This window comes from Myripristis murdjan, chromosome 9 (genome assembly GCF_902150065.1).
Source record: "Myripristis murdjan chromosome 9, fMyrMur1.1, whole genome shotgun sequence".
NCBI classification, from domain to species: Eukaryota; Metazoa; Chordata; class Actinopteri; order Holocentriformes; family Holocentridae; genus Myripristis; species Myripristis murdjan.
The window spans coordinates 36,379,565-36,402,983 of NC_043988.1; the positions used below are offsets into that span (position 1 = coordinate 36,379,565).

At 41.0% G+C, this 23,419-nt stretch overlaps 1 protein-coding gene across 2 annotated transcripts in view; it reads right to left on the minus strand.

Annotated features, from left to right (window-relative positions):
* Positions 1-1,190: 1,190 nt before the first annotated feature.
* The window catches only part of LOC115364859 (actin filament-associated protein 1-like 1), a 39,618-nt gene continuing 17,389 nt past the window's right edge, over positions 1,191-23,419 (minus strand). For both annotated transcript variants that reach the window (XM_030059506.1, XM_030059505.1), the window contains exons 5-16: positions 20,528-20,639; positions 20,197-20,438; positions 18,588-18,767; positions 17,536-17,604; positions 17,174-17,246; positions 15,665-15,924; positions 14,579-14,691; positions 14,064-14,181; positions 12,910-12,994; positions 6,786-6,949; positions 4,233-4,343; positions 1,191-1,320 (exon numbers count right to left, since the gene is read on the minus strand). In XM_030059506.1, coding sequence (XP_029915366.1) covers positions 1,294-1,320; positions 4,233-4,343; positions 6,786-6,949; positions 12,910-12,994; positions 14,064-14,181; positions 14,579-14,691; positions 15,665-15,924; positions 17,174-17,246; positions 17,536-17,604; positions 18,588-18,767; positions 20,197-20,438; positions 20,528-20,639 — 1,554 coding nt within the window. In that variant the 3' untranslated portion in view covers positions 1,191-1,293. The remainder of the gene's footprint in view (positions 1,321-4,232; positions 4,344-6,785; positions 6,950-12,909; positions 12,995-14,063; positions 14,182-14,578; positions 14,692-15,664; positions 15,925-17,173; positions 17,247-17,535; positions 17,605-18,587; positions 18,768-20,196; positions 20,439-20,527; positions 20,640-23,419) is intronic.

Genomic DNA, 23,419 nt, shown 5'->3' on the forward strand with positions numbered 1-23,419 from the left:
TTATACCACAAAATCACATCAAATAAAACGTGGAGTTAAATAATAAAAAAACAGAAAGACAGTACATGTCATTGAAAAATGTGCTACCTGAAATTCATGATTCATTTTTTTAAATTTTCTTAACAGCTGATCCCCTCCACGATGGAATAATAATTATAAACAGCAGTCAAATTACCTGTAAGTTTTACTTCAAGATCAATAGTAATTTTATCGAGGCAGACAAATTGTGCAGATTTCAGTTCAGAATAAAACTCTTAAAGTGATGTCAGAAAACTCTGGATTCTTTAGAGGTGAGAACAGTGAATACGCTCTGTAAAAACAGGGTTTTTAGGGGTTCTGCTAGCACCCACAGACAGCCAGTCAGCAGCTCAGGGTCCCTCACTGGGGTTAAATATCTGTGAAATGTTCCTTTAGGAGCCTCAGTGTTTTGGTGGTTCCTTACGGGAGCACCAGGGTTCATGCAGCTGGTATGCAGGTGTTCCTCAGGGAACCGTCCTGGGCTCCTGTACAGTTACAGACTGAAGAGGCAGAAGCTGCAGGGGAAAGCTCTTCATGCAGCTCGGTGGTGAGCTGCCTGGTATATCATGACCTGCAGTTTGCCGAAAAGCAGCTGTTGCTGATCATATTGAAAGCAGAAAAAAAAGCGAAGTGGTGGAGTTGCTTTTCTGTTGTACTGTCATGGTAGAAAAATGACTACATATCTTTGTGTTTCACTGTTCAAAAAACAAGCACAAAGGAAGAAGAGCTCAGTGTGATGAAGCATGGTGTTTCAAATGAACTATCGAGTGAGACATCTCGTTTCTGCCCCGTCTTTGTTGACAGCTGCACGTGCTCAGTGCCGATCAGCACGAGTTCCAGATCAGGTAGCGACGTGTACTACCCACTTCTTCTTCTTCTTCTTCTGTGTACTCCAGATGTTGAAATGCATGACTTCCTGTGCAGCAGGAAAGAGCCAGCAGACTCCAGAGAGGTCAGACAAGAGAGAAGCTTCCTGAGGTGGAAACAGGCTGGAGCAGAGCTGTGTTAGAGCGCACACACACACACACACACACACACACACACACACAGAGGGAACACACATATGTTGAAATGAACACGTTTCACATTAGAGGACCTTCCTGTCAGATGTGTTCAGGTGTGTTCAGGTGTGTTCAGGTGAGTTCAGGTGTGTTCAGGTGTGCTCAGGTGTGTTCAGGTGAGTTCAGGTGTGTTCAGGTGTGCTCAGATGTGCTCAGGTGTTTTCAGGTGTTTGTGAGGACAGCAGTGGAGATGAGGTGGTGAGGTCAGCTGGGGTCAAGCTGCAGCTTTGGTCTCCCACTCCTGCCAAAACACAGCACAGATTTTCTTATTGACATATTTTGAAAACCTTAACGTAACCTTCTGCACAAAATGCTCCTTTTCTTTTCACATATTCATGTATCTATATCATCAATCTATCAATGTATAACTATCCGTCTAAGATATGTCTCAGCATGTATGAGCATGAACGTATGGGTGCACGTGTATAATTTTAGTTTCATATTTTTATGATATACATGTATGCATATTTTTACTGTGTTTTTATTGATGTACATTCTACCTCACAATATTTCAAAAAATATAAAATGCTAATTATGTATCCAAAAAAGTAATTGTGGAAGTAGTTGTGGTAGAAGTTGTAGTAATAGTAGTAGTAGTAGTAGTAGTAGTAGCAGTAGCAGTAGTTCTGGTGGTAGTAGTAGTAGCAGCAGCAGCAGCAGTAGTTGTAGTAGTAGTTGTAGTACTTGCAGTAGTTGTGGTAGTAGTAGTAGTAGTAGTAGTTGTGGTAGAAGTAGTTGTAGTAGTAGTAGCAGTAGTTGTGATAGTAGTAGTTGTAGTAGTTGTGGTAGTTGTAGTAGTAGCAGAGGTTGCGTTAACCGAATATTTTCCGTCATTGACGTGTTTTTTTTTTAAACAGTGACGGAAAAATCTGAAGGCAATCTGTCATTTTGACAGATTGCAATTCACACCCCTGACCACTTGGTGGCAATGACAGGGCAGATTGCAGTCCGGCGCCGTGCCAGATCTCCGGCGTACCGGTGTGACTGCGAAAAAAAATGTGGGTTCGCCCAGCTTTATCTAACAGACACTTCTCTGGATCCAATAGAAGCGTAGCTTTCGTTCTCACAATAAGCCTACTAGCCAATCAGAAATAGGGCGGGGGCAGGACTTGGTTGTTGACAATCAGGTGCTCCATGCACCGTCGAAAGTGATCCTTGTTAGCCTTCAGTGACGCACATAGGCATATATGTCTATGGTGACGCACTGCAACCCACAGGATGGACCGCAGGTTAATGAAGCCCGGGGAAGACAGCAAAGACGTCTCTTACACCGATGATGTCGGAGCCGACAGGATTCGGCATGCCTGCTTTACGTATCGATATCTCCTAGACCGTTTATGACATACAGAAACTTAAAAAAACGTCGGAAACCAGAGAAACGGAGCTTTGCGCCTATATACAGGCGATTACGGTAACTCCGTAGGACTACTGACACTTCGACCGTCAAATCACAGAAGAGTCCCCGGTGTGTCACATGTTTGTAATATGAGCTTCTCAGTACCGTAACTCCTGAACCAATGGTGCAATCGAAAAAAAATCAGACGGTTTCTGAGAGCAGACAACCGGAGCTTTCCGATGGTATGCAAAAGCACTCACTCATTGCACAATTCTGACAATTCTACAACCATAAATCAAAATAAATCAAGGCGGATTTAGTTTCATTGCAGGGTTAATAAGAATAAATGGCGATGGGCTTGGATAGAGCACAATGGGCAATGTGGCAATAGATAGTTACAAGATAGTTAATATTTCAAATAATGTATATATGTTATATGATGAAATTTGCCACATATAAAATGTCGCGGCAGTTGAGTGTCAGAAGTTTCTTTAAAAAGATACGGTTTGGATTTTCTGTTCAGCTAACTTTGGACTGAATATTAATTAAAAATGAATGAAAATGAAATGCTGCTGAATATGTCCTTATCATTTAAAAAAATAAAGTGACTGGTAAAAATAGATTATGACGGGATTTTTATGACCTTGTCAATAAAAATGACAGACAATGAAAAAGTCTAGCGCGACCTCTGAGTAGTAGTAGTAGTTGTGGTAGTAATAGTAGAAGTAGCTGTGGTAGTAGTAGTAATAGATATGTTAGTAGTAGTTGAGGTAGTAGTGGTGGTAGTAGTAGTAGTTGTGGTAGTAGTAGTTGTAGTAGTAGTAGCAGTAGTTGTGGGAGTAGTAGTTGTAGTAGTAGTAGTTGTGGTAGTAGTAGTAATAGTTATGGTAGTAGTAGTTGAGGTAGTGGTGGTAGTAGTAGTAGTTGTGGTAGTAGTAGTAATAGTTATGGTAGTAGTAGTTGAGGTAGTAGTGGTGGTAGTAGTAGTAGTTGTGGTAGTAGTAGTTGTAGTAGTAGTAGCAGTAGTTGTGGTAGTAGTAGTTGTAGTAGTAGTAGCAGTAGTTGTGGTAGTAGTAGTTGTAGTTGTAGAAGTAGTAGCAGTAGTAGTAGTAACAGTAGTAGTAGTATAGTTACAGTAGTCGTGGTAGTTGTGGTAGTAGTAGTTGTAGTAGTAGTAGTTGTAGTAGTGGTAGTAGTAGTAGTAGTTGTAGTAGTAGTAGTAGTAGTAGTAGTAACAGTAGTAGTAGTATAGTTACAGTAGTCGTGGTAGTTGTGGTAGTAGAAGTAGTTGTAGTAGTAGTAGTAGTAGTATAGTTACAGTAGTCGTGGTAGTTGTGGTAGTAGTAGTTGTAGTAGTAGTAGTTGTAGTAGTGGTAGTAGTAGTAGGAGTTGTAGTAGTAGTAGTAGTAGCCGTGGTAGTTGTAGTAGTAGTAGTAGCAGTAGTTGTGGTGGTTGTAGTAGTAGTAGTAGTAGTTGTGGTGGTTGTAGTAGTAGTAGTAGTAGCAGTTGTAGTAGTAGTAGTAGTAGTAGTTGTGGTAGTAGTAGTAGTAGTTGTGGTAGTTGTAGTAGTAGTAACAGTTGCAGTAATAGGAGTATTAGTAGTAGTAGTAGCTGTGGTAGTTGTAGTAGTATTAACAGTTGTAGTAGTAGTAGTAGTAGTAGTGGTCGTTGTGGTAAATTCATGTAGCCTGGTGAAGCTGTAGCACTGAAAGGTCCCAGGTAAATGTTTTCCCTGTGTGTTTTTGTGTGTGTGTGTGTGTGTGTGCCTGGAGGCCCAGCAGCAGCAGCAGCAGCAGGTCAGGTGAGCTCACACTGACCTTCCTCCTCTGGAAGACCTTGCCGTGTTCGATGAAGAGCGCTGACGGGACTCGCTTCAGGGACGTTTTGGCCGAAGCCGTCCGTCGCAGCAGAGGACTCAGGAAACCAGCCTGCAGCACAAAGCCAGCACAGCTCAGCGCTCTCATGTTCTCATGCTCTCATGTTCTCATGCTCTCATGTTCTCATGCTCTCATGCTCTCATGTTCTCATGCTCTCTGCTCTCATGTTCTCATGCTCTCATGTTCTCATGCTCTCATGCTCTCATGTTCTCATGCTCTCTGCTCTCATGTTCTCATGCTCTCTGCTCTCCTGCTCTCATGTTCTCCTGCTCTCATGTTCTCTGCTCTCATACTCTCATGTTCTCTGCTTTCATGTTCTCATGTTCTCATCTCTCATGCTTTCATGTTCTCTGCTCTCATGCTCTCATTCTCTCATGTTCTCATATTCTCATGTTCTCTGCTCTCATGTTTTCATGTTCTCTGCTTTCATGTTCTCATCTTCTCATGTTCTCTGTTCTCCTGCTCTCATGTTCTCTTGCTCTAATGTTCTCTGCTCTCCTGCTCTCATATTCTCTGCTCTCATGTTCTCATGCTCTCATGTTCTCATGCTCTCATGTTCTCATGCTCTCATGCTCTCATGTTCTCATGCTCTCTGCTCTCATTTTCTCATGCTCTCTGCTCTCCTGCTCTCATGTTCTCCTGCTCTCATGCTCTCTGCTCTCATACTCTCATATTCTCATGTTCTCTGCTTTTATGTTCTCATGTTCTCTGCTCTCATGCTTTCATGTTCTCATGTTCTCATGTTCTCTGCTCTCATGCTCTCATGTTCTCTTGCTCTCATGTTCTCATGTTCTCTGCTCTCATGTTTTCATGTTCTCTGCTTTCATGGTCTCATGTTCTCATGTTTTCTGCTCTCCTGCTCTCATGTTCTCTGCTCTCTTGTTCTCATGTTCTCTGCTCTCATGTTTTCCTGTTCTCTGCTTTCATGTTCTCATCTTCTCATGTTCTCTGCTCTCCTGCTCTCATGTTCTCTTTCTCTCATGTTCTCTGCTCTCTTGTTCTCATGTTCTCTGCTCTCATACTCTCATGTTCTCATGCTCTCATGTTCTAACGTTCTCTGCTCTCCTGCTCTCATATTCTCTGCTCTCATGTTCTCATGTTCTCATGCTCTCATGTTCTCATGCTTTCATGTTCTTATGCTCTCATGTTCTCTGCTCTCATGCTCTCATGTTCTCTGCTCTCCTGCTCTCATATTCTCTGCTCTCATGTTCTCATGTTCTCATGCTCTCATGTTCTCATGCTTTCATGTTCTTATGCTCTCATGTTCTCTGCTCTCATGCTCTCATGTTCTCTGCTTTCCTGCTTTCATGTTCTCACATTCTCTGCTCTCATGTTCTCATGCTCTCATGTTCTTATGCTCTCATGCTCTCATGTTTCTGCTCTCATGCTGTCATGTTCTCATGTTCTCTGCTCTCATGCTCTCATGTTCTCTGCTTTCCTGCTCTCATGTTCTCATGTTCTCTGCTCTCATGTTTTCATGTTCTCTGCTTTCATGTTCTCATGTTCTCCTGCTCTCATGTTCTCCTGCTCTCATGTTCTCTGCTCTCTTGTTCTCATGTTCTCTGCTATCATACTCTCATACTCTCATGTTCTCATGTTCTCTGCGTTCATGTTCTCATGTTCTCTGCTCTCATGCTTTCATGTTCTCATGTCCTCATGTTCTCTGCTCTCGTTTTCATGTTCTCTGTTTTCATGTTCTCATGTTCTCATGTTCTCTGCTCTCCTGCTCTCATGTTCTCATGTTCTCTGCTCTCATGCTCTCTTGCTCTCATGTTCTCATGTTCTCTGCTCTCTTGTTCTCATGTTCTCTGCTCTCATACTCTCATGTTCTCATGCTCTCATGTTCTAACGTTCTCTGCTCTCCTGCTCTCATATTCTCTGCTCTCATGATCTCATGCTCTCATGTTCTCATGCTCTCATGTTCTCTGCTCTCATGCTCTCATGTTCTCTGCTTTCCTGCTCTCATGTTCTCATATTCTCTGCTCTCATGTTCTCATGCTCTCATGTTCTCTGCTCTCATGCTCTCATGTTCTCTGCTTTCCTGCTCTCATGTTCTCATATTCTCTGCTCTCATGTTCTCATGCTCTCATGTTCTTATGCTCTCATGCTCTCATGTTTCTGTTCTCATGCTGTCATGTTCTCATGTTCTCTGCTCTCATGTTCTCATGTTCTCATGTTCTCTGCTCTCATGTTCTCTGCTCTCATGTTTTCATGTTCTCATGCCCTTTCATGTAGTTCTCACACATTTGTTTCTTTATAACTTCAGAATTTCATATTAATTTTACATTTTTTTCTCATAAATTATATAATTATATAAATATAATTTTCTCATAAAATTTTCTTGTAAATTTGCCACTTTAATCTCTGAGAATATCCAAGTTTTTTTCTCATGAATTTCTGACTTTAATCTCAGAAATACTTGAGAAATTCTGTAATTTCTCTCTCGCCAGTGGCAGGACGGAGCGACAGCCTGATGGAAACAGAACGTCCGACCTGAGCTCGCTCGCTGCAGACGGCCAGCGACTGTCTGAAGGAGGTGCGCTTGTTTTGCTTCCCGGCAGACGCCAGGTTGGTCTCTGACCCCGCCCTCAGCTGCACCCTCCTCTTGCCGGCGAGCTCTAGCCTCTGCACGCCGCGCTCCACCTCCGGCTTCCTGTCTGAAACACACAACAGCACACACAGAAATCAAACACAGGCTGCTCCAACACACATACACACACACACACACACACACACACACACACACAGTGTGGGGAATATAATGTGACAAACTGCACTGGCCTTTAACTGCAGGTGGCGCTGTTCCACATCACAGGAAAACATGGTGATATTTTCAAATTACACTTTTTTTTTTTTAAAACAGAGGATAATTCGAGTCTAATTTTGAGTGACAGTCTCAGTCTGTTTACTTGTTTGTTTGTGTGTGTGTGTGTGTGTGTGTGTGTGTGTGTATTCAGTTTTACCCACTAAATTTGTCAAGCATGCAACACTCTCTTTTTTTTTTTTGGTCTTTTTAAATTTAAAACTGCTGACTTCAATTTGCTGTTTTTTTTTTTCAGGAAAAAATAAAAGAAAATATAAAAAGAAAAAGAAAACAAATAAAATGAAATAAAATAAATACAATTTATTATTAAATTAATCTAAATTTAAAATAAACAATTTAAATTAAATTTAACCATTTAACCATTTAAATTAAATTGAAATAAAGCAAAGGGAGCTGTGAATAAGAAGCAGAGATGTGTACAGACACGGCGCCCTGCACACGCTTATCACGCACTGCGCGTAGGGCACCAAGTGCCTGGGGGGGCACCAAAAAAAAAAAAAAAAAAAAAAAAAAAAAAACAAGCTCGTGAAAAATCATCATAATAATAGTAATCATAATAATGATATATTTAAAACTGTGTAAAGTGTGTAAAACATGTTAATAGATATAAGCAATACAAAAATAACATAGGCTTATTTGCTCGAGAAAACATGAATCTCCTGTGCGGCCCTCTCCCCAGTCTACCTTTGGTGCCCCCCTCCCCCATCCCCTAGTGGTTTGCTCCATTACGCAGACCTTTATTTTTGGACATGTCATCGAAAAGGCAACAAGAGTCGGGGGTGGAAAAGAGGAAAAGAAAGAAACAACGAGATGATGCTCGCGCGTCACTTGCAGGTAAGACAATAACAAATGTTAATTTTGTTACTTTTAGCCCTAGTATGCATGTCTATGCTCGTGCCAGATAATACTACCGTCAACAACCTTTGTAACGTTAGCTCCCACTAGCCATGTTCAGACGTAAGTGTTACATTTCAAATAATTGATGCTGGGCTAGCTAGTTATTTTTAGCTGTGTATATGGATATGGATCTGGAGTTGAGATGTCTGTATTTGGCGTTTGTTATGTTCTATGAACCAACGAGTATGTGATTGTGTAGTGAAAAACAAAAATAATGAGTTGATGAATGGAAAACGGGTCTTGGTAACCTGAACTTTGATGTGATATGCCAAATTAGACAGGTGATTGATTATCAGCCCTCTTACACCGGCGATGTCAGCGCCGACAGGATTCGGCATGCCGACGTTACATAACGGTGTCTCCGTGACCGTTTAAGATATTCAGAAACATCTGAAAACCGGAGCTTTGCGCCTATATAGAGTGCCATTACGGTAGCATGTAGGACTACTGACACTTCGACCGTCCAATCACAGAAGATTCCCCGATGTGTCACAAGTTTGTAATGTGAGCTTGTCACTACCGTAACTCCTGAACCAATGGTGCTATCGAAAAAATTACGACGGTTTCCGAAAGCAGAGAGCCGGAGCTTTCCGATGGAGTGCGGATACACCAGTCATTACGGTGACCGACTGGCCGGCAGCTCACACAACATTTTCGTGAGGTTCATAGGCCAAGAGCGACATCTGCTGGTGAAACTGTAATTTGAAAAAATCAATATTAAAGTTGTGTAGATTTCCCCTCTTCATATTCATAGTTTTCAAACTATGTACAGAATTTTTATATTGTGCCCCATTAATCCTTGTCTATAAAAGTAAAATAATAAAATTTTTCACGTACCAGTGTTTTAAATATAGGCCTACATAATACTATAATTAATTTTGAAATATTTTTGTACCATGGTTCAAAACAGTATTTCACTGTAGAATCCCTGAGTATTTTGTCTTGTATTTGTGATTACAGGCTCAATGCTTCAATATGTGCAAGGAGGAACACAAAGCCAAGTGGAAGATCCAGATGATCAACTATCTACAAGCAGACATCAATCACCAACCAGTTCCTTATTCAAGGATACTTAGTACTGTTTTTACAGTTTTGACAGATCTTTATTTAATAGTGGGGTCATTTATTTTTTTATTTTAAATTATTTTATTTTATTTATTTATTCGAGTGTTTGGTGCCATATTTAGTTCGTGTTTAGTGAGTGTGTTATCAAGATTTTATTATTATTATTTATCTCTTATTTTTTCCAACAGTTTTTGAAACATAAATGTCGAAAAGTTATTTTCTAAAATAAAGAGAAACGCAATGACAAATACTGAGTTATTGTTCATTTCTAGTGGCCGCGGCCGTGGCCGCGGCGGCGGCGGCGGCGTGGGGGGCACCACAAAGCATTTGTGCTTAGGGCACCCAAATGGGTAGCGCCGGCCCTGGATGTGTGTATATATATATATATATATATACATATATATATATATATATATGTGATATGTTAATACTCAATTGTATATATATATATATATATATATATATATATATATATATATACAATTGAGACATGACAGCAGTGGTGGTTGGTATGAGCAAAACACATACCATACAGAATAACATAATAGAAGGCAAACAAAGAAAAAAAACAAACACAAGTATTGCAACACTGTACAAGACCTAAAATGGACAATTCTTACAACGTTCACAGTTTACAAATCAGATGTGAATCAGTGAATAGGCAGCTATGGCAATGAGACAAAAACAATACCTAGGAAGCAGCGTTAGGCAAGTCAAGAGGAGTAAGAGGGACGCCAGTCAACGTTGCAGCGCCCCCTGCGGACTAAACATATTGTACCGCCTGGTAAGCGGCCCAGAGAGGGTGCCCACAACTTCTCAAAATACCTCTCGTTCCCCTTTAAGACTAAACTCAGGCGTTCCATTGGTGGAGCTCTGAATATTTCTCCATACCGCTGGTTAACAGCTGGAGGTCTGGGTTTGATCCACTGAAAAAGTAAACACCTCCTGGCTACCAAAAGAAGCTTATATAGGAGTTTTTGCTGGAGGCTTGATAGAGAAAGTCCCTCCTCTGAGAGACCGAACAGAAACAAGCCAGGATCTATTTGTAGGTTCGTACCAAGAATTGAGTTCATTTCTTGTGAGACTTTTCCCCAAAATTTAAATATCAAAGGGTGGCGCCAGATACAATGTATGTAAGACCCAACTTCCTGCTTGCACTCAACACAGAGGGGAAAGATGTCAGGATAGAAAGTATTGAGAGATCGAGGTGTACGTTATAATCTATAAACAGTCCTGTGTTGACTCTCTGTTGGCCTGTTGCACAAAATGGTTTTGCCCACTGGTTCCACTGCACTGGACCATGCTTCCTCTCCAAACTCAGCTGCTAAGTCCTTGTTCCACAGACCTTTAGTTTTGTCAATATTACATGAAATGAGGGACTGCAGTTTTCCATAGAAGTGGGAAATAATTTTCCTATTTTGGCGACACTGTAATAAAACTGAGTTGATATCTGAGGCTGTTGGCTGGGCTTCAGGGAGGTCTTGACTGATACTGAAGTGTCTGACCTGGAGATAGCCATAGAAATGTTGAGCTGGCACACCATATTTGGCTCTGAGCTGTTCATAAGATAACAATTTATCATCCTCAGAGAGATCGCCGACAATTCTATTACCATGATTGTACCAACACTTAAATATGACCTGGGGGAAAAGCCCTGTTCTGTGTAATGGGGTGAAGGGCTGGAGCCTTGACTTTGGAAAACTTATCATTACTATTATTATAATGTATGGTGTAATATATGGTATATTATTATGGTGTTCATTATGATATATTTTATATATACATTATACTCCCCTTAATCCTTTTTATTTATGTATTTATTTATTTATTTTTGGCATTACATCACGATTTGATATGATATTGTTACTATACTGGGGTGTGTTATATTATATTACATTATATTAAAGTGTTCTATATTATATTGTAATATATTATGTTTATATATTATGTTATGTGTGTTTTATTATATTACACAGTATTAACATATCACATTATATTTTATGTTGTGTTATATATTGTATTATATTATGATATATTTGATATAGCAATAACAATATCATTACAATATTATATCAATCTAATGTCATACCCTCTGTTTTCCTAAACTCACACATGCACACACACACACACACACACACTCCATGTTGTTAACTGTTATGTTGTTGTTGTTTCATTGTCTTTCTATTATTATATTATTATATATTTCTATTATTCACTATTCTTTTGTTGTTGTTTGTTCCTTGTTTCTCCTGTCTCCTACTAAGGATTCTTTATTTGTCCACTGTGTTGTCATGCAGCCCCCCCCCCCCCCCCCCCCCCCCCCCCCCCCCCCAAGGAAAAAAATAAAAGAAAATATAAAAAGAAAAAGAAAGCAAATAAAATAAAATAATTAATAAAAATAAATAAAAAAATATTAATAAAATATCGATAAAATATTATTAAATTAATTTAAATTTAAAATAAATCATTTAAAATAAATTGAAATAAAGCAAAGTCAGCTGTAAATAAGAAGTCAGAGATGCGTCGATGACATTTGTAAAGCCACATAATGAACTTTGCATCCTGAGGCTGGAATTTCAGTCTCACTCGGTTCCAGAAATGTGGAAATGAAAGAAAAAGATTTTGTTTGTTTTTTTCTTGTCGATCAGTCACATGTTTTTTCCCAGCAGGAAGTGAACGTCAGAGGGAGGGAAACCACGTCTGACATGTCGGCCTGACAGAATGACACATGTGACCAGGAAAAACCCCGACCCGCTCTAAAAACAGACGCGGAGCCGGTGAGGTCGCACTTATGGGACGGAGAAACTGTGCCACTCCAAGTTTTTGAGGCGAGCACGACCTTATAAGGACACGGCGGTGGATCCCGTCGCCCCCGGAAACCAAACCAGTGGCCACGCGGCTCGCCACGCTAACGGCGCTAATTAGCCAGCAGAGGCGTTCAACCAATCATCTGCAGCCACGCCCCCAACCACACAGGAACATCATCACCACCATATTCATCATCATCATCATCATCACCATCATCATCACCATCATCACCATCATCATCATCATCAGCTGGACCCCCCAGACTCTCTGCTAATTGTTTTTCTTTCCTAACTTCACACACACACACACACACACACACACACACACGTCATGACATTGGTTTGGTTGGGTTTTTTACGTTTATGTCACTGTTTGTTTGTTTGTCTGTGTCAAAATAATAAATCTGCTTTACAATATTACAGTGTATATTTCTGGTTTAAGGTGTGTTTTGGCTGAATGGTGAAAGGCAAAATTAACACTGTTAGTTTTACAGTAATTACATGCTTTCTTGGTTTAGGGTCATTAGTTTATTGGTTTAAGAAAAAAAAACTTTCTTTTACTTTTATATCTTGAGCTGTTGTGGTTTTTAGCTGTGCTTCTGTGTTGACATCCTTTAGTTTGACTTGTGACGTGGAACTCATTCCTTTTCCTCACGTTACTGAAACTCAGCAGCTTCTCTGTGTAATGGTACTTTTTAAATTATTATTAGAATTATATTTTTTTTAAATTATTTTTTAAAAAGTCAGTAATGTTTACTTCTCTCTCAGTCCATTTCTGCTGGAGTTTTGTCCTTCATTTAATTTTACATCAGATCCATCACAGAGAACAAATGACCAATGACAGACTGTGGGACCTTTCACAATAAAAGCCCAGTCAGCACAGATGAGAAGAGGAACCTGCTTCTGCTTTTTTGTCATTTTCCAGATTTCACAATAAAAGCTGTGAAAAGGGGATTTTGCTTGTCTTCTGTGCCCAGTGGGTTTGGGTTGCCGTGGCAGAGGGTTATTATGGGCTGTGACTCACTGTGGCTGAACACTGTGTTGCTGTAGGTAACCGAGTCTCTGGACGACGCCAAGTTGCTTCGTGTTGTGTCCTGAGAGTCGTGGAACTGAAACATAAACACACGCGCAGAGGGGTTAGCAACACTCACACACACACACACACACACACACACAGAGTTTATTACCACAAAGCAGCACAGAGCAGCAGGCTGCAGGAAAACAGTGTGCAAACCAAACCTCACACAGACAAACATCCACATGAAACGACGCTGGTTTGGGGAAATGAGACCCCGCCGGCTGAGAGCTGCTCTGATTGGCTGTGAGTCCTGACCTTGTTTTGGTTCATCTGAATTAAAAAGTTCCCGTTGTCAGTTTGGCCACAGAGCTGACCTCTTCCCTGAGCCTGTTTTTTGGGGTTAAAGCTCCAATGTTTGGCCCATTCACTACAAACTCCTCCACGTTTTCCACGTCAACAAACCATTTATCAAATCCTGCAAATGTTTTCCCGGGGACTATTTTCCCTGGTGGAGGAGGAGGAGGAGGAGGAGGAGGGAGCGTTTCAGTTTGAAAAAGTCCTGAAAAGCCAACAGTGGTGCTGCTTTGAGGAAAACTCATGTGGAGGACTTTATTGGGCTGATGGAAAACTGGAGTGAAGAAAGTGTGAAGGCTCTGAAAGTTCATGTTCATATCGTAGTGGAATGAATGGAAACCAGCGGCTGGAGGAAAGGGAGGAGGAGTGATGTGGCAGCTCTGAAAGCCCACTGCTCGCTCTGGGAGCACTGCAAAAACTCAAAATCTTACCAAGAATATTTGTCTTATTTCAAGTCCAAATATCTCATTACACTTAAAATAAGACATGATCACCTGAGAAATAACTTGTTTTTAGACAATTTTCACTTGTTTCAAGCTAATTTCACTTGAGACAAGTGAAAATTGTCTAAAAACGAGTTACTTCTGAGGTGATCATGTCTTATTTTAAGTGTAATGAGATATTTTGACTTGAAATAAGACAAATATTCTTGGTAAGATTTTGAGTTTTTGCAGTGAGGAGATCAGAGGAACGTTCTGGAGAGGAAACCCTGAACATGCAAAGGAACAGGGACGAAGCTTTTAATGCAACAAATGAGCAAGATAACATGACACACACACACACACACACACACGCTCGGGCCGCACCATGTGCTCCAGTATGGAGCTGTTGCAGTAGATGGGCTGTTTCTGTCCCGCCACGCTCAGGTGGAAGGGGTCGTCCATGTAGGTGTTGGAGGTGGGAAATCGGCGAGTCTTCAGCCCGCTGGGGACAGGAAGTACAACACATCAGTTATCAGAACAGACAGAAGAAGAAGAGGAAGAACAGGGAGGAGGACAAGAGGAAGAAGAGGAGGAGAAAAAGGAGAAAATAAGCACAAAAAGAAAAAGAACAACAACAGCACGAAAGAAGAGGAGAGGAAGAAGAAGACGAAGCAGAGGACAAAGAAGAAGATGAAGTAGGAAGAGGAGGAATAGAAGAAGAAGAAGAAGAAGAAGAAGAAGAAGAAGAAGAAGAAGAAGTAGAAGAAGAAGAAGAAGAAGAAGAAGAAGAAGAAGAAGAAGAAGTAGAAGAAGAAGAAGAAGAAGAAGAAGAAGAAGAAGAAGAAGAACAGGGAGAAGCTCAGCCTGGTAGCCGAGCAGACGGACACGCCCCTCCGTACCTGAGCGCTCCACCCGATTGGTCCAGTGTGTGGTTGTTGTCATGGTGATGCTGAGTGGCAGCTCCGTCCTGCAGCAGCCGCAGCCATCGCTCCCTGTCGCCCGGACAGCTGGCCTGAGGAAACCAGAGCACGAGAGGGGGGGGTTGTGTCTGCTGAGAGCCAAACGCTTCAAAGTGGAGACACAACTCTGGAGACGTCTTAGCCCGGCATTAACTTAACTTAACTTAATAAGAGGGAAAGTCGAGGATTTTTATGAGATGTGGAGGCCCTTCTTTCATTTTATATTTATATTATATTTATTTAATAACATGAATGTGTCAATGTGTGTAGATTTAGAACTAGACAGAGACGGGACCTGAACCAACATCAGGCCAAACGGCTGGAGCTCTGAGCTTTAAAGAGGAGAGAATAGGATAATGACCAGATTATAATATATATAGATTTTTTTTACTTTTTTATTTTTATTTACTTATTTATTGACTCTATTTTTATGTCTTTATTTTGTGATAAGCTTGATTCGCTATGAATTATATGTTTGCCTGTGTGGATGTGTATGTGTGGGGTGTGTGTACGGGTACACAGTTATAATCTCACTGTTTGTGAACTTGTGTTTGTGCAAACTAATTCATAATTTAATGCATTTTTGTTATTAATTAATTAATTAATCAATTTATTTATTTATTTATGTGTCTACCCAAGAGAGTTGCTTGTTGGGGGAGGGGCTGCTGTCTATTTAAATGATCGAACAACCAATTAACAAAGTGTTGGAAAAAAAAAACAAAAAACAGATGAACTTTAACCCTGCAGGAAACACGACTGTGTCCTCAGACAAAGACCACATGAACATGTAACTTCCATATTTCACACATGAATAAACATCAGAGTGAAGGGACAGTTAAACTGCTGTGAACCAGGCAGATCAAACAGTGTGAGGATAATTAACTGAATTCTGCAAAAATACAAACAAACAACAGCGTTGCAGACAAACTCCATTGTATTGTTATTATTACACAGTAACACCAGGCTGTGCAGCTGCTGTCGGTGACTTAGAGGGGGAAGCTGATTGGACCGTGAGTGTCAGCTGACCTCCAGGACGGCGACGGCGTCTCCGTGCTGGCTCACGGCGATGCGGTACGAGTGCTCGGCGTCCGGGCCGGCCTTCACCTCGCAGCCTCTCAGCTGCACCGTGTACTGCGGCGCCCGCTCCTTCCTCCCCTCCCCTCCCTCCTCCCCCTCCCCCTCCTCCTCCCGCTCCTCCTCCTCCACGCCGAACATCTTGAGGAGCCCCGCCTCCACCTGGCACTGCAGGCTCTGCCACTGGCAGTTCATCAGCACGTTCAGGAAGCCTGGCGGTGAGGGAGCACAGGGGTCAGAGGTCACGCTACATGCTACACGCTAACACTGAACAGCACAGGACCCTGGTCTCCATAGTAACCGTAACCGTTAACTGTGTCTAAGAATCATGTACTAATGCTGTTCATGCTAAGGTATTAATTTATATGTTATTTAAGGGTTATTGTAGATATTATTAACATTAGTAAATGGCATAATAATCATTAAGTAACAGTTATTTAACCATTACGGCATTAACTAACGTTAACTAACGTTAGTTGTTGTACTCTTATTGTAAAGTGTTACCTGTTGACTGAAATAAACAGGAAAACCAATAACAAACTGAAACGATATTGTGAGCTTACAAAACAAACTAATAAAAAAAATAAATAAAGTGAAAATGAGAAAAGTTTTCGTGTCTGTCAGTTTAACTGGAGGTTCATCTTCAGTAGAGATTTTTTTTAATGGTTTGATGTTTTGTTGAGTTTTTATAACGCAAAACTTTTTCTCACCTTTTTGAATCTCACCTGACAAACAGCCCATATTACAACACAAGATGAAATGAATAAAAACTAAAAAATAAATAAATACTAAACTAAACAACGTATTAAATTTAAACTGAGATTCAAAACAGAAAGTCAAGATGAAATAAAAATAAAAGCTGATGAACTATACAAAACTCTAATTAATAAATAAACAAAACATCAACAAAAGCTGGAGTTAGATAAGCAGCACAAACAAATAAAGAAAACAAAGTGAATGAAAAGGAAAACAATCATGTAAAGCATACGCACATTTTTTACCTTGTACAAAAAAGACAAAAAGAAAAAAAAAGAAAAACATTACTTTGGCCTATGAAGACACATTTCAGTAAAAAATAAAAAAATAATTTAAATCATATTAAATTATTTTTAAATTTATAAGTTTTTTCCCTTTTTTAAAAAATATTTTTAGCTGAAAATATGTGCTTTTTAAAAATATTTTTGCCAAGAAATAAAAACAAAGTTAAAAATATTTCCTAAAACAACAAAGATCTTCTCTGTCATCACTATTTTTTCTATTTTTCTATTTCTGATTTCTTTTTTTTTTTTTTATTATTTCCTACAGACCTGATTTAATTCTTCTCTTGAGAATTTGAGAAACTGCACCTGACCCGATTTTCCCCTCAGAGATCAACAAAGTATTTCTGCCTCAGACTCTGATGAACAGCTTCTCTGTAGTGTTTTGGGTGAACTGCTCCTTTAAAGTGCCAACATGTCGTACCTCTGTCTTTGCTGTCCGAGCCACTGGGAGCCGCAGGTCTGTCGTCCTCCGAGTCAGTCTGCACTGTGCTGGACTGCACACACACACACACACACACACACACACACACACACACACACACACACACACACACACACACACACACACACATATACACACACACACACACACACACACACACACACTGTCATCCCACATCTTCTTGTTTCTATGACTCTTTAAACCGGAGCGGGTGGGTCAGAGTGGACATGGACTCTCTCTCTCTCTCTCTCTCTCTCTCTCTCTCTCTCTCTCTCTCTCTCTCTCTCTCTCTCTCTCTCTCTCTCTCTGTGTGTGTGTGTGTGTGTGTGTGTGTGTCTCACCCTGCAGGACAGTGGTCGTTCGGAGCTCCGAGCCTCCAGTTCACCTCCAACACTCACCTCCTCTATGACCTGACACACACACACACAAACACACACACACACACACACACACACACACACACGGTATAATTTTACAGCTTATACATATAAAAGGATGCAAAGTTGTATTCATTTCATAAAACATTCACAAAATGTTTATCCTTTATCAATATTTTTAAAAAAAACAGCAGTAAAACGTTCATTCTAACAGCAGGGCTTTGGTTCACTCAGGAAGACGATAAACATGCTGTGTGTGTGAGTGTGTGTGTGTGTGTGTGTGTGTGTGTGTGTGTGTTAGGTCTTAGATAAATGGTGTACTGGACATGACATTACCTAAGACAGCAGGAATTTCCTCTCTCTCTTTTATCTCTCCCTCTCTCTCATCCCCCCCGACCTGTCTCACTCCCTCTCTCTCTCTCGCTCTCCCTCTCGCTTCCTCAGAACTCCGGTCTCTCTCTCCCTGTCTCTCTCCCTGTGTGTGTGTCTCTCTCTCTCCCTGTGTGTGTCTCTCTCTCTCCCTGTCCATCCCTGTGTCTCTCTCTCTCTCTCTCTCCCTCTCGCTCCCTTAGCGCTCCTGTCTCTCTCTCTCCCTGTCTCCCTCCCTGTGTGTCTCTCTCTCCCTGTCTCCCTGCCGGTGTCTCTCTCTCCCTGTCTCCCTCCCTGTGTGTCTCTCTCTCCCTGTCTCCCTCTCCCTCTCCCTGTCTCTCAATTTTTTCAATGTAAACAGCTTTATTGGCATGACAAGGCAGTGCTTATATTGCCAAAGCAAATAGCAGTGATAATGACAATAAAAATAAAAATAAAATAAAATAAAAAAAAGGAAAAATAAAAATAAATAAACAAATGGATAATCGACTAGTGATACAATGTACACAATAACAATATAGATATAAACAACTTAACAATTTAAACTTTCTCTCCCCCTCCCTGTCTCCCTCCCTGTCTCCCTCTCTCTCTGTCTCTCTCTCTCTCCCTCCCTGCCCCTCCCTGTCTCCCTGCCGGGCGTGTCTCACCCTCCTCCACTCCTCGGCCTGCTGGTAGCTGCTGTATCCCAGCACCAGCGTGTCGGAGCCCAGCAGCAGCAGCTTCAGTTGGTGCTGGACTTTCCTGCTGCTCTTCGGCTTGTAGACCAGCTGGCAGCCAATCAGGTTCAGCTGCAGCTGCGGCAGCAGGTCCCGCGCACACTTATAACACTGAGAGACAGACAGGCAGACAGACAGACAGACAGACAGGCAGGCAGAGGGTACAGTGTGCAGTTACAGAAGGAAAAATAAATCAGCCGTCACACTCGATCAAAGAATCCTCAGTAAGTCGTATTTTAGAGGCAGAATGAGTCTGATTTCCCTAAAAAAAACAAAACGCCACCTCTCCATGGTGACTGGGAGCCACAGCGCAGCGCCGTGCCACATCAACAGCATCGATAACGTCCAATAGGAAGCTACGAAAATCAGGGGCGAGGGAAAAAGTAAATCCAGCGAGAACGAACGGTGAGTGGACGAAGCTCGTTCCACAGCGAGAGAGAATCTGGGATTGAGCTTTCAGCCACTTCAACCTTAACCTTAACCATAACCTAATCTTAACCATAACCTAATCCTAATTTTAACCTTATCCTAACTGTAACCTAATCCTAACTCTAACCTAATCCAAACTTTAACCTAATCCTAACAGTAACCTAATCCTAATTTTAACCTAATCTTAACCATAACCTAATCCTAACTTTAACCTAATCCTAACCATAACCTAATCCTAACTTTAACTTAATCCAAACTTTAACCTAATCCTAACTGTAACCTAATCCAAACTTTAACTTAATCCAAACTTTAACCTAATCCTAACTGTAGCCTAATCCTAATTTTAACCTAATCTTAACCATAACCTAATCCTAACTTTAACCTAATCCTAACCATAACCTAATCCTAACTTTAACTTAATCCAAACTTTAACCTAATCCTAACTGTAACCTAATCCAAACTTTAACTTAATCCAAACTTTAACCTAATCCTAACTGTAGCCTAATCCTAACCATAACCTAATCCTAACTTTAACCTAATCCAAACTTTAACCTAATCCTAACTGTAACCTAATCCAAATTTTAACTTAATCCAAACTTTAACCTAATCCTAACTGTAGCCTAATCCTAACCATAACCTAATCCTAACTGTAACCTAATCCTAACCATAACCTAATCCTAACTTTAACTTAATCCAGACTTTAACCTAATCCTAACCGCAACCTAATCCTAACTGTAACCTAATCCTAACTGTAACCTAATCCTAACCATAACCTAATCCTAATTTTAATTTAATCCAAACTTTAACCTAATCCTAACTTTAACCTAATCCTAACTGTAACCTAATCCTAACCATAACCTAATCCTAACCATAACCTAATCCTAACTTTAACTTAATCCAAACTTTAACCTAATCCTAATTTTAACCTAATCCAAACTTTAACCTAGTCCAAACTTTAACCACTGACTTCAAAAATCAGCTTTTACAAATACGGATGTGGCTTTTGTCCCCAGTCTGGTGTGTGTGTCCCTGAAAGTAGTCAAAAACAGACCCATACACACACACACACACACACACACACACACACACACACACACACACACACACTAACCAGCAGGATGTTGTTCCTGATGATGAACAGCTGTTTGGTCCACTGGCCGAGCCACTTCCTCCTCCACAGGTAGCCGCAGAGGCGTGACTCGTGGGCGGGCCTTAGGCAGGGCTGCGAGCCGCTCCATTGGATGTAGTGAGCCCGGTCCTTCACAAGCTCCTCCCCCTCCTCCTCATCTTCCTCCTCCTCGTCCTCCTCCTCACCGTACGACTCGTAGTGGCTGCTGTCGGACTCCGCCTTGTCTGCAGAGGACAGCAATTTGTTGTTTTCAAATCATTTACATCAGTGTGTGTGTGTGTGTGTGTGTGTGTGTGTGTGTGTGTGTGTGTACCAGTGTTAGTGGCAGTCGTGTCGGGTATGAAGGGCTCTGCCTCTTCGTACGTGTCTTCATCGTCGTCATCATCTCCCAGCCCGCCTGGTGGGTGGGGGGGCACCGCCGGGCCCTGTGACATCACAGGAAACAGGAAACACTTCATCACTTCAAAATTACATTACTTCTTTTCTTTTCTTTTCTTTTTTGCTGATTTTCTGGTCATTGTTTTGTTTTGCCTTGTTTGGATTTTATTTTATTTTATTTTATTTTATTTTATTTAGTTTGCTAACTTTCAGGACTTTTTTGATTGCTTAATTTCAACTCAATCATTTTTTTTTTTTTTTTTTTTTAATTTCGCTAATATTCAGGTCATTTTCTTGCTAAGTTGCTTTTTGCCTTTTTTTCTGTGTTTCTGACAGTCATCAGTTTGGTTTGCCCATCTTTCAAAGGGTTAATGAACTCTGGTGTCGCAGCGGCGTCCTGCTGCTGATTTGTCACGGCGGTTTGCGGTGTGATGTCACTTCCTGTCTGGAGCTTCAGTCGTCACGGTGAAATCTACAGCCAGTAAAGACCGAGGAGGACCTCTGTGCCAGTTTTAAAGCTGTGAGCCCTGCTGACCACAACTTAGGTCACACACACACACACACAGACACGCACACACACACGCACACACACGCACACACACACACACACACACACACACACACACACACAGTAATAGCAGACAGCAGAAGCCAGCTCTGAACACAGCAAAAGGTTTTTCCAGGAACAAACTGCAGCTAAAAATACTAAAACTACTACTACTGACTCTGTGTGTGTGTGTGTGTGTGTGTGTGTGTGTGTGTGTGTGTGTGTGTGTGTGTGTGTGTGTGGGTGGGTGGAGAAGTGTGTTTTTTTTTGGGCTGAATTATGGTGAACTAAAGAGATCCAGATAAAGACGGAGAGCAGAAAGAGGTTCTCAGCAGCACCAGAGCCCTTTTAGAAAGGTTCTCCACAGCTGCAGACGGTTCTACATGAAACCTTTAAAGACATGTTCTGTTATTACACTGTTATTACACTGATATTACACTGATATTACACTGATATTACACTGATGTTACACTGTTATCACACTGTTATCACACTGTTATCACACTGTTATTACACTGATATTACACTGTTATTACATTGTTATTACACTGATATTACACTGTTATCACACTGATATTACACTGTTATTACACTGTTATCACACTGTTATTACACTGATATTACACTGATATTATACTGATATTACACTGTTATTACACTGATATTATACTGATATTACACTGTTATTACACTGATATTATACTGATATTACACTGTTATTACACTGTTATCACACTGTTATCACACTGTTATTACACTGTTATCACACTGTTATCACACTGTTATTACACTGTTATCACACTGTTATCACACTGTTATCACACTGTTATGACACTGTTATGACACTGTTATCACACTGTTATCACACTGTTATTACACTGTTATTACACGGCTCACCTGAACCCGGGCTCACCTGAACCTGGCCTCACCTGAACCTGAGCTCACCTGAACCTGGCCTCACCTGAACCTGAGCTCACCTGAACCTGGCCTCACCCTAACCTGGGCTCACCTGAACCCGGGCTCACTTGAACCTGAACTCACCTGAACCTGAGCTCACCTGAACCCGGGCTCACTTGAACCTGAACTCACCTGAACCTGGGCTCAGACATCAGACCAGCTCTCCGTCTGGGTCTCTGCGTCGCTGATTTGTTTTAACCCTTTGAGACGTGGATGGACGTCACAGTTCTGGTGTTTAAAAGCTCGTGAGAGGAACCTATTTACTGTTACACCAGCGGAACGACTGTGTGTGTGTGTGTGTGTGTGTGTGTGTGTGTGTGTAGGATTTGGAGAACAGAAATGAAGAACTAGTGATGCACCTGAATCCGAATCGATATTACAGAATCTGACGATGTTGAAGACAGAAGAAGAAGTCGCTGCTCTGTGAAACGCTCATTTTTCAGATTTAAAGAAAAAAAAAAGCTCCTCATGAAAATCATTTTTCAGGCCGAGGGGAAGTGAAGGCTCTCAGCTGAGCAGATCGGGGTTTACCAAACCAAACCAAACCAAACCAAACCAAACTGAACGGAACTGAACTGAACTGCCAGAAAGAAATGAATCGACCACGAGTGAACGTGAATCTGATCTTATTCTTTTTTTTTTTTTTTAACCCTATAAAGCCTGAACTATGAAAGTTCCAAGTTCCAATTTTTTTGAAATCGAACCCTTTATTTAGTCCTATAACAAAATATATATATAAAAAAATAAAAAATAAAAAAATATGTTATTACATGACCTTTCTGGTGTATGATATATGATATGTACTTATGTGCTAATGGTATGGTCCAGGGTGAACAGGGGAAGTGTTCAAAGGTATACAACAGGATTTTGGTCAAGTATTGATTAAACTGAAAACGAAAAACGGAATTGAAAATGTGTATCATATATGATACGAATGGCTTTATAGGGTTAACTAATCACAGGGTTCCTTCAGTCACCATGGTGTGTGTGCGTGTGTGTGTGTGTGTGTGTGTACAGTTAGTAAAGTAAGTGTCTTTGCCAACTGACTCAACTGTCCCAGGAGCCGGTGATGCCATCGTACACCGTTACCGTGGCGACAGCATCTGATAAGAGATGAGCAAAGTGCACAGGAAGTGACGCTATTGAAGTGACATCATTGACATGCGTGCTGCCTCTTCTACACTTCACTGCCTGGACTCTGTGTATCACAGTGCTCTACGTTTTATATCCAACTCACCGTCCCATACCATCACTGTGTACTTTATCATCTGGTTTCCTGGCCTTCACTAAGCCTGAGGAGAAAGCAGCACTGGTATATCTTTA